At 31.9% G+C, this 12,444-nt stretch overlaps 1 protein-coding gene across 1 annotated transcript in view; it reads right to left on the reverse strand.

Moving 5' to 3' along the window:
• The window catches only part of LOC145287847 (glypican-3-like), a 534,331-nt gene that overhangs the window by 276,891 nt on the left and 244,996 nt on the right, over positions 1-12,444 (reverse strand). The window contains exon 3 of the mRNA XM_080135722.1: positions 9,797-10,497. Within this exon, the coding sequence (XP_079991848.1) occupies positions 9,797-10,497 (701 nt within the window). The remainder of the gene's footprint in view (positions 1-9,796; positions 10,498-12,444) is intronic.

Genomic DNA, 12,444 nt, shown 5'->3' on the forward strand with positions numbered 1-12,444 from the left:
GAAAGATTCTACAACGATAAGAAAATCCCAAAGAAGGTCAGAGGTCGCACTGACCAAAACGTTGAGGTGAGAACAGTAGTCTACCGAATCCAAATAATATGAAATTATAATTGAGGTTCATTTAGAGAAAAATTAAAAATACCATCATTAAAATTTCATCAAAAATGACAGACACCCCTCACCCCAACAACTGCTAATGACAAATGGAAAGAAAGTGACAGCTCCTTCCATTATTATGTTCTTTTTAGAATTCTTGCTTTCTTTTTTTTAATCTTTTTTCAATTCTAAAAACAATTATAGAAAGTAATTTACTAAATGACTAATTATCAGGCTGCACACAGCAGTAAAATACAAGGAAATAAGAGATTGGTGAAAAAAAAGCAATATTCTAAAAAGTTGAAATTAAATTTTTACTAAATTCTTGGTATCAAAAAGTAAATAGAAGCTCAACAAATCAATTCATACATGTTTAAAATTTCTGCTTCTTTCGCCAAAGGTTAGCACTCAAAGCCATACAAAGAAGCTTAAGTTTGAAACTATCAATATTTTATACGAATTTACATTTTTTGTACTTAAAATATATTTATACTTATCACATATGACAATTTAAGTTTGGCATGGATCTGAATAAATTGAGCAAACCTCAGGCGTTGAACTTTAAAATATCCTACTCAAAAGAAAGTTATGAAATTAAATCAACCATGCTGCATTTTGCTTTTTGCTTTACTCAAGTCAACCATTTTAATTAAAAAAAAATAATAAATACATTGCGACTCTTGGAGATCAGAAAAAAACAAAATTTTTGAAGCACTTAAACTTAAACTAGTGCATAGAAACTCATTTACGTTAGCTTTAGAATTTTTAGCAATGATGGTTGGTCCTCCTTAACCCTTGGCCTACGATAGTATTCTTACACACATTGCCTACGATGGGTGTAAATTTTTTCGCATCACATAAAATTAAGTCCAGGGTCTTTGAAAAAGACTTTTTTTTAATCAAAAAACAATACAAACATTCAAACATGGGTTTCAAGCGAGGGTTTCATTCAATAATTAATTCAGTTAGGGCAAAGAAAATTCCATAGTCCTTGAAGACACCATTGTTGCAGTTGTTTGTAATAGAAAATTAGGTGTTAAACAATTAACAGCCAGTGTAGCCTAAGGGTTAATTATAATGGTGGACAGTTGTTTATGAGCCAATATTGTGTTTCTTGTGACGAACAGACTTTATTTTCAATAAGTTGCAATCCATTTATAAATTGTAAGTTAAAAACAAATGTCCCCCCCCTCCCCGTTCTACTCTCCACCATCCAGGCAAATTGATTTCTTCTTTCCCCATGGTCACATTTAAAGATAAAGTTAATATCAGACTTACCATAATGCTAACGTTTATTGGTCCCTATAAATAACGTTTATTGGTCCCTATAAATGACGTTTATTGGTCCCTATAAATAACGTTTATTGGTCCCTATAAATACATGGGAAGTGTTTGTTTAGTGTTTACAACGATGAAATGTTTATTTTAAAGTTTTGTTTCGAATATTTTAAGCAGAGAATTTTGTAAAGCAGGGATCAAACTCATGAAGCCATCTAGTAGTACTAAATTAAACGTTACTTTTTTTTCTTTTTAATTCATTTACCTCCACCTAGCCCCCTTCCATCTTTCAAAACTTTAATGGTTTGCTGCTAAAAATTTAACATCTTAAAACTTAAAATAATTTATAACATAATCTAATCTTTTAACATCTTCCAATAAAATATACACACAACATTTAATTTTTAAAGTAACATATGGTTCTAATTCGTTTTGACCAATGTTTCAATTTTTTTCTTCTAAAAGACAAAAAAAATTATGTTTTAAGAAGAGTAATAGTCAACAAATTTTGTTATATATTTTTAAAATATTTATTTTTAATTTCTAAGAAAAACTCTATTGGAGTGAGTCTTGAGGATCATTGCTAAAGTTGACCTCAGATTAGAAGGATAGTGTCGATGTAGTTAATTGGTAAGGGAATAGAAACTAAGTTGAAAACAATCAGCTTCCAAAATGTCTAGAGTCTTGTAAGTTTTGTGCAGGAATGTACTAAAAAAAAAGGGGGGAAATGGAATTGGTCCCTCTACAATTGCCATCAACGTTGGATAGCAGAAAATTAGGTTGTATTTTAAAGGGCCTTTTGTATACAACAAATTAATTAAAAATAAATAAAAATTCTCTTCCCCACCTAACAACCTCTCAAAAGCCTACCCCCCACACCTTAAAAAAAATGTTAAAGTGATGTCAAACAGTTCTGCTAGAGGAATACCAACATGTCAGCTAATCAACCTCAACACTACCCCCCCCCTCCGAGGAATAGCCTTTAAGACACTGGGGCAAAAGGAAGATCTGGCAATTAGACTACACTGACTTTTCTTTGAGAAGTTGTTGTGTCAGGTGGCAATTTATTATTTTTTTATTGATTTTCAAGTATTTTTAAAATTTAATTATTGAAATTTATCTTCTTTATGTAAAGACAATTTATCTTCATGTAAAGGTAATTTTAAAGCCAAACTAAAAAAATACCTATACTTGGTCACACCTTTGCAAACATTTCACAAGTATAATTTTAAAATAATTTTGAAAACAAATAAAAACATTTAGTATTAAAAAACTTTAAAACATTCCGTTTTCGAAATTTTCAAATGAAACTTGTGAAATAATGTTTTAAAGGATGTGATCAAGTCTCTATTGGAAATTTTCAAATGAAACTTGTGAAATAATGTTTTAAAGGATGTGATCAAGTCTCTATTGGAAATTTTCAAATGAAACTTGTGAAATAATGTTTTAAAGGATGTGATCAAGTCTCTATTGGAAATTTTCAAATGAAACTTGTGAAATAATGTTTTAAAGGATGTGATCAAGTCTCTGTTGGAAATTTTGACTAACCATGCAACCAACATTGATTCAGACTATGACAACTGTCAACAACACAGACCATGTACCTTTCTCTCTTTATGAGGGGATCGACCCCTCAGGTTAATACCACCAACAAAATGGAGAGAGAAAAAAACACCAGGTCTTCTATGAATAAGCTGTTTTCACAATGACAGTCTCAGAAAAAAATTATTTTAATGATTAAATAAAATTCTAGCATTTAATTTAAAAAATTTTTTTTTTCAAAAATGAGGGTATACGTATATCGTATTTATAAAAATTGTAAAATGTTTCTCAGAAACATAAATTGTGTGTTTTTTTTTTTTTAACATTTTTCATAAAAAAAGCTATTCGATTTGTTTTTTCAAACGAGTTACTGCTTATTAAAGCCTAAATGCCACTCAAGGATAAAAGTTGTGTTTGAAAGGATGATGATGAAACATTGAGGATATTAATAACGATGATTGTTACTGCTCAGAAATTGATTATTTAAGAGGATAGCTCAACAAGAGTTGAAAACAGCAATATTGTAGTCAACTAGGAAGCAGGTCCATGGTACTGCGTTCCACAGACAGACAGTTATAGCTCATAACATTTCTGCTTAGTTCTAGGGAGAGAGAGAGAGAGAGAGAGAGAGAGAGAGAGAGAGAGAGAGAGAGAGAGAAAGAACAATTACAATTAGCATTAAAAGTGGATTTTTTCTTTTTAGATAATTGTTATTTTAGCAACTTGCATGAAAAGAGCTATGTAAAGGATGCTTAAAACCGTTTGAATTATGCAAATATCATCAGTAGTTCAAAAGTTATGAGAATTTTAAGTACCAAAATTTAGGCTTTTCCGTAGACATTTTTTTTTTAGAAAAAGTGGGCTAAATTACGGACCTCAACATTTCAAGAAATTCTGTAATTTCGCCACCATTTATTTATTTTTCAAGCTATTCTCATGAAACTTGGCACTCTTATGTAAAATTGTGTGCTCTTTCTGATTATGCAGTCAAATTTGATGCATCTCTTTACCATAAGCCATACAGTAGGTGTCTATTTATGAACAAAACTAAATATTATAGCAGTATAGCTTTATTAAGAATAGTACGTACAGGCAAAATGAATACCGATGCTCAAAATGTATAAACATTTTGACCCCTCCTTTTACTTAAAAATCCACCAAAAATTAGGAAATTAACCAATTTCAATGTAATTTTCAGTATTTATCAAATAATGATTGCGGAATATAATGAACACATTATTTTTATTTGAATCCGAGTAAAAATGTATAAATTTTTTTAAAACAAAAAACACCTTTATTTAAGTTATAGTTTTCTGTAGTTAAAAAAAAAAATGCAAGAATTTATTTCAGCATTTTTTATGAAAATAAAGCATCGTAAATTATAACAATTAAAAAAAAAAATTAATTTTTATAGGAACATAAGAAAAAAAACACCTAAAGTTCGTATTAACGAAATCGATATAACTTGAAGAAAAATTAATTTCTCGAACTACCGATATTATCATTGAATTAAGCATCGGTTATTTAATATTTTCATGCAAAAAAAAAAATTTAATTGCAAAAAATATTTTATATTTTTTTATGGTTACATTTTTAGCGTAATCTTTATATGTAAGATTTTAAGATTTTTATTGCATGCAAGAAAGTATAATCATCAATGTAAGATAATTTTCATATAATCTCGGAAAATAAAGTAAAAGAGAATTAAATTGAAAAACAGGAACACACAAATATAATTAAAAAATGGAAAGAATTAACAGACATTCCATGTCGGTAAGTACGGATGCACATTCTTGAAAAGAAAAGGAACCCCGTCGATTTTGCCCCTCCACCCTTTCCCCCACCTTTTCCCTTCAATTTTTAAGTGAAGGAAGGAGTCTGCAACTACAAAAAAAAAAAAAAATGCTCGATATGCCGGAACATTGTAAAATAATAATGAAATTATGTTCTTAATGTGCTTCCGTACTTTGAATTTCGCCGCCATGTCTTTTTTTGGGGGGGGACACAAAACTAATCTTGTTGCTACCATGGCCACATTTTTCGATAATTATTACCCTTTTTAGTAAAAGTTAAGAACATTTATTGTATTAATTCATTATTTCAAGACTTTAACTTAATACTTAACTAGGAAATAATTCCAGAAAACTTATATTTCTCTTGCCAGAAAAATGTGAACACAATTTTTGTCATAATTAATTTTTACGTGAAATATACATTTTTTCAGATTTGAGATAAAATTATTCAATGTATTTTTTATTTCACACGCTATTTTTTCTTTGAGAAATTAACTTTAAGCTGTTATCTTTCAAACATAATCAAAAAGTGACCGTAAATTTAAAAAATATTATGATTTCAAAACCACGTCCCATACCTAAGCAACCATTAGAATTGCCTGTAACTAGAGAATAGGCATTTTCCTGCCTTCTCACCAAAGGAGAGCTTAATCTTGGGTGTAGCCATTGAATGCCTAAAGAACATTCATGGCCGGTATTTACTACTCCCCTCAAAGAAAAAAAAAAAGAGTAGATATGAATATTTTTCATATAGATTTTGGATTTCTGTAAAAGATGGAAATTCCCATAGTTGACCAGAACTTATGCATTTTGGGACCAGTCCAATTGTCAATTTTGTAAATCCTCTCTATCTGGCGCAAAATATACCCCTATTTTCTGAGATGCAACCATAAATTGTACTCTACATGAATCCTCGATGTAACTTTCACAGTACCAGGATACCAGGAATCCTGATAAACACCAACTATATATTCACCAGTTGATGGTAATTTTTGTCATTTCTATTCTGTAGTTTTACTGAAAATTCAATTATGTAAACAAAGAAATAAAACAGTAATTTTTTACCTTGTTTCCATCTTAACATTTAAAATGATTACTTCAGGGTATGCTGAAAATGAATATCGTATTTAAATTTTCTGCAATTAAGTAGTTTTCCGGATATTAAGCAATGCCATTTCTTATATTATTGCTGGTGGCCATCTTGGTATGCACAAGCGCGCAAATGCAATCCCAAGAAACTATGCACAAACGCGAATACCAAGATGGCCACCAGCAATAATGTAAGAAATGACATTGCTTAATATCTGGAAAGCTACTTAATTGCAGAAAATTTAAATGCGATATTCGTTTTCAGCATACCGAAAACCTTTAAAAGGTAGTCATTTTAAAGAAAAATGTTAAGTTGGCAAAAAAAAGGTAAAAATTTACAAAATGCATCACAATGAAATTCTTATTATTGTTATTATCGTTTAGATATCCTCAGTTAAAAAAAGATGGGTTTGTTTTACAGATTCAAAAAAATGGTCTTGACAATGAGTTAAAAATAAATTCAAGTTTCACGATATCTTTTTTATTTAATTGTTAGGTGAAAGTACAGAATAGTTAACAAAAAACACCCTTCCTTTCCTATGTTAAGAATGGGTTTCTAAATAATAACGCTATTATTTCAGCATGGTAGCATAAGTGCACAAATACTTTTTATTTGTTATATATTTGTTTTTTTTTTGGCCACTAAAAACACAATTCTACCTTAAGTATAAATATGAAGTTAAACACATATAATTATTACATTTTGTTGTTTTTTTTTTACGCTTTTAGTGCACGTGTACTAAAAGCGTTAAAAACAACAAAATAGTATTGTTTGGAAATCAAATTTGAAAAACTTGAAAAAATTTTTTAATTGACGAACTCAGAATTAAAAATTACTAATCTAATAAGACAGTTTTCTATTTTTAAGAGAATATTTTAGTAAGCTCAGCACATGATGTGCTTAGCGACCGTTTTTCTGTAAGCAGATTTGATTTCTATAAAAGATAACATTTTAAAGAAATTCCGCACAATTAATAATTATCAAATATTTACATATTATACATGAAAACTATTATCTATATGAAAATGGATGATATATGCCGATTTATCTCATCCATTTTGAAATATTCTTCATCAACTTTGCTTTCATTTGTCGTAAAAAAAAAAAAAATCAAACACCAGTAGAGATAGACTTCTACGTTTATATAGCCTGTAAAATTTCAGCCATATCCAATCAAATTTAACCCAGCACATAGTATCCAAACGTAATGTATAAAATGTAAACATTGAAAAAAAACTGTTTCCCCATTTTGTTGTCATTTTTTACCGTTTTTTTTTTTTTCATTTTTAATCTGGAGCATAAAAACATTGAATGCATAAAAGAAAAATAAATTAACATTATTGGAATGCTTATTTTATTCTTTTTCCACCAATATAATTTTTTTTAAAATTGACCAACAAATAAAAAAGATATGACTTGTTAAAACACATTAGGTATGTAATATTGCCGATGTCCACGAAAATACAGCATATGCTTGTAATACTATTATAATTACAACTGTTGAGCTGTATATGTCCAGGTTACCAAGTTTTTTTTTTTTCTTTTTTTTTACTTACAAAGGAGTCAAGTCCTGGAGGTCACTCAAGGATAAGGTTGACAATATCATAGTAATTGTTAATAGAGGAAATTTGGTAAGTTTTTTGTGCTTTCTTTGATATTGATCACCAATGTTGTCAACAACATAAATTGAGTTCCAAACTAACCTATCTCTAAAAAGGTCTTTATCAAAAGTCCAGCCTTCTAAATTCCTCACATGTTTTGTTGGAACTACTCTTGCTAACTTCAATTGTTCAATATCTACTAACACAAGAACTTGTCCAATCTTTCAACATGGTCAAACTATCAGTCTTCTTTTTCACACATATCCCATGTACTGTCTAGATTTAATCTTCTCTGATCAGGTCTAAGCTTGTTTTAAAGACTCACAGTATACATCCATTGTATCATTCTCATATCGTTTTTCTTCATGCAACGCATATCTTTAACCCTCACCGGCCAGGTTTCATTCTTATCATATATCACACTTAATACACATACCTGATATATTCTTTTCTTAGTCAACAGTAGTCATGCTCTGTTGATTTAGTAATATCAGAAGTTTCTGGAATCCTAACTTCTAACTCTTGTAAACATCTGCTCCTCCCTGTGATCCAATGTAGTCATCAAATTTAAGCCCATTTTTAAAATTCATGTTCCACAATCAATTGCATGATTCTCATAATTTCTCTCCATGCAACGCATATCCTCAACCCTCAGTAAATATAAAAAGAAAAATGATGATTTGGGTTCTTTTTCCCCTTTATTCAAAATAATTGCATTTTATTGTTCATACATAAAAATGAGTAAAAAGATCAATCTCCTCATATAGATTAAAATTGGAAATGTGGACTTTTTAAAAACATGTTTCACCACTATATGCCTGCCATCCAAGGCTAAACATTCTATTGTGCGTAATCAGCAGCAGGTCTTATCAATCCAATCAAAACTATTTCTTTCATCTGGCATCTACATTTTCAACTCTTGCAACTTGGAAGTTGGTCTTCAAAATCATCTACAAAGTTATGCAAGAAAAGACAGTAATGGTAGTAACAGACAGCAATCATCTGTTAAGATGAGAAATCCCGGGCAACGTCGGGTCTCCCTGCTAGTCATTCATATATATATATATATATATATATATATATATATATATATATATATATATATCCCGGGCAACGTCGGGTCTCCCTGCTAGTCATTCATATATATATATATATATATATATATATATATATATATATATATGAATGACTAGCAGGGAAACCCGACGTTGCCCGGGATTTTTTATATAATGGCTTGAATAACAGTTATAAATGCAAAAGCCAATTATTATGCTTCAATTGTGCTCTCAGCAGAAGCATTCATTTTGAATGCACCCATGTCAGATCAAAGAACTTACTGTTGACGTTATATGTGTGGCCTTACTGCTTGTACAGTGATAAAACTTCTCAAACACACTCGTGATCTAAGACTGTGTCAGGTGTTAACTTTAGTCAAAATCACCTGTTACTTCTTTCATCAGATTATTTCGATTATCAATATTTACCGAAGACATTCTAATACGAAACCTATCTAAGAATACTACCAGGCACATAAAGTACCTTTGTGTGAAATTTCATAAAAATCGGCCAAGCTGTTTTTGAATCCATAAAGAATGAACTCACAGACACTCCGTTTTTTTTATATAATAGTTGAAATAATAAAAAGATAAAATAAATCAGAGTAAAAAAAAAACCCGAAAATGTGAAACACCTAAAAATTCAACATTCTTTGTCAAGAGGGAAAAAAAATGCTTTTTCTTTTCGCTCTTGATAAAGTTTGCATTTTTTTTTTTTAACAAAGGAGAGGCCACTCGAGGATAAGGGTTAATAAGCATACAGTAGTCAATGGGATAATAGCGTAGTAACTGTTAGTAGTGGAAATCGGTTCATCAAGAATTTGTTTATGTTGGACTTGAAGACGACTAAATTGTAGTCAGCTGGAAAGCAGGCAAATGGAAGAAAGCTTTGTTCATGAAATCGACGTCTAGGTTTAGGCACCGATAAAGAGTGAGGGAAATTATTGATAGTGGTTTCAACTAGACGAGTGTTTTTCGTGAAAGTTTGGTGAGGAGGGGGACCACAGATTGGGGCTCAGACGAGCACTTGCTATGAAAATAACGATAAAGCAAAGACAGGATCGCAATGTCTCTTCTGCAGGAAAGAGATTGCAGGGATAGGTTACAAAGTCTATTTTAAACTCTGTTAAAGCAGAATAAGGTCTTTCTAGCAGCTCCTGCTCAGATGTGGCAACAGTACTTCATCCTTAGACGTACCTGGCTCTAATATAGGTAGAGAATTTGCATTACAGTAGATGAGACATTGATTTTTTAAGGGCCTTTCACACTTTAATTTTTAACTCCAAGTGAGCCGATTATCTCTGTTAAATCAATCTTAAAAAAGAAAAATGAAACACTTACCATAGGTGTAAATTCAGGTGCTTTATCCATCGCATGCATTATCGCGTCTGATATAATACGATCAACAGATTTTAGTACAACTTCCAAGCCATGTTCCTCTTTCATGACTTTAAGAAACGGTTGGAATTGCTGGATCACTCTTTTTGATTCAGAAAAGATTTCCATGAGTTTACCAAAGCAGCCGTGCAGGACATCCTCACAAAAATCTTTGCAAGGCCTGACGGTAAGGAGACCTTTGCATTTGGAACAGAAGAGCATTTGTGTCAGTCCTTCTTTACATGTTTCTTCGAGCTTTATCTTATTTGTTTGGTTAATTAAGTCGATGAAGTCCGACAGCGCCTCTTGGTAAGAGATGGGAGCACGAAATGCCAGAGACAAATCATAAATCAATTTACGAACAAACGGCCCAAACGGAGGTGGCTGCAAACTGGTCTGGACACTAAGGAGGCAGTCATTGAGAGATTCCTTGTAATTAGTCACCGATGGGTCATTGACGGTGTACCGGAATACAAGCGGTAAGAGATTATCAAAGAATTTGGTGACACTAGAGCCAATAGTGACGTTGGGTTTGGAATATTTGGCCAAATTCTGGAATAGTTCCTCAACGTGGTGCTCGTGTTCATTCCGTGGAATTCTGTAAATGTCTGTTAGGTGTACCAATGTGTTGCTCTTGGCTTTCTGTATCAGCGCCGTTACTTGGTCTGCAAAAAAAGATGGAAAAAAAATATTATAAAGTGTCAAAGGAAATATTTGCAAGGCGAGAAACTGGGTGCTTATGCAGTATAATTAAATTTCAAATAAATGCATTTTAAGTAAAAAACATTATTACACACTTACTTGTCATGTCAAAATTAGTAAAATTCCAGAAATTACAAAAAATGACCTTTAGTTGAAAAATAATTACAAGTAAAAAAAAAATATTTATTGAATTATAAAATTTTATTGTATTTGTTCATGTTGAAGAGTTCTTAAAATTTGTTCATGTTGAAGAGTTCTTAAAATTTGTTCATGTTGAAGAGTTCTTAAAATTTGTTCATGTTGAAGAGTTCTTAAAATTAATTGTAAACAAGATTTATTGCCACTTGGACGTAATGGGCTACTATTTAGGATCCTGTTTAACATAGATTGTTGAGAGTTGAAGAGTGAAGTGCCTGTTCACATTACATTTAAACTTCTGCATATCAGTACAGTCAGGGAAGCAAGAAACAGGGAGGGAATTCCAAGGTCTAGAAGTACAAGGGAAGAAACTACTTTCTGACATGAGGCACCGCAAAAGTGAAGGGATGAGATTTTGCTGCTTGTTGAGTCAGGGTATGTACGTCAAAAGGATACAAGTGGTACAAGTTCATCAGAGCACATTCAATCAAAGTATTTGTAAAATATGCACATGCATGTAACATTGCCGCGATGGGACAGAAGTTGAGCTTGGTCAATAGTGCAGAGCCTAGTAGTAAATGTGCCAGCCCATATGTGACAACGATGCTCTATGCATTGGCGAATAGAGATGTAAAACAAAGTTACAATTATTCTAGGTATAAAGTATTAGGAATATTAAAAATAGCAAAAAAGTTGTAGACATAAGGACGTTGTCCTATTAAAGGAGTAGTACTATATAGTGTGGTTAAATAAAGTTTGTCCTTTTTATATTCTTCCATACTGATAAACTTCTTTTAGAAAATAATGTGAGAGAAAGAGAGAAAAGAGAGCTAGTAAAAAGGACAGATGGTGAAAGAGAGGGAGAAAAAAGACAGTGAGGGAGGAAAGGGTGAGACAGTGAGTGGGGAAGGAGGTTGGCAGTGAGAGGGGAAGGGAAGGACAGTGAGAGGGGAAGGGGAGAGTGACAGTGAGGGGGGGAAGGGGGAGAGACAGTGAAGGAGGAGAGACAGTGAGGGGAAGAGAGAGATACAGTGAAGGAGAGTGAAAAATATAAAAATGAGGAAGAGAAAATGAACAACTGAGAGAGAGAGAAAAAGAAAGTGAGGGAGAGAAAGAGAATGCAGAAAAGAAATAGACAGAGAGAGAGACAGACAGAGAGAGAGAGAAATAAAGAAAAAGAAAGAGAGATTAACTTAATCACTAGAAATAGCTTACTTAATCTCCTTTCTCTTATCCAAGCCATTCACTTGAATCATAGCGAAAATGCAAAGAGGATCAAGCAGAGTTTGGTTGAGAGATTAGAATTTGCATTTTTACAGGCAGATATTTAGATATTTAAGGCATAGAAAAGTATTTGATAGGACAACTATCCTCTTCCCCATGAGAAGAGGAAGAAATCTTAGAATTGAAAATGAACCGTATCATGGAATGCCTTCCATCAAAAGCTGTTTAATACCAGAATGGAGATAAGCGAGGGTGGGGGCGTGATGGTGCACCTTCTGACTCTGGTCATTCTGGAATTAGATCAACCGATGTTCCAATCAACTTGTAGACATTAATAGAGAGGACAGAAAAATTCTACTAAACAAAAAAAAAACTCTTGAAGATATTCTCTGACAAGATGGAAGAACAACCCTTGGAGAGAGAGAAGGGAAGGAGCCGAGGGCAATGAAAGAGACAGAAAAAAAAAATTAATTAATACTACCCCGGTTTGTTTAGGAACTGAAAAAAAAAATTAATTAATACTACCCCGGTTTGTTTAGGAACTGAAA

The sequence above is a fragment of the Euprymna scolopes genome, chromosome 11, assembly GCF_053919585.1.
Source record: "Euprymna scolopes isolate OS-2025 chromosome 11, ASM5391958v1, whole genome shotgun sequence".
NCBI lineage: Eukaryota > Metazoa > Mollusca > Cephalopoda > Sepiida > Sepiolidae > Euprymna > Euprymna scolopes.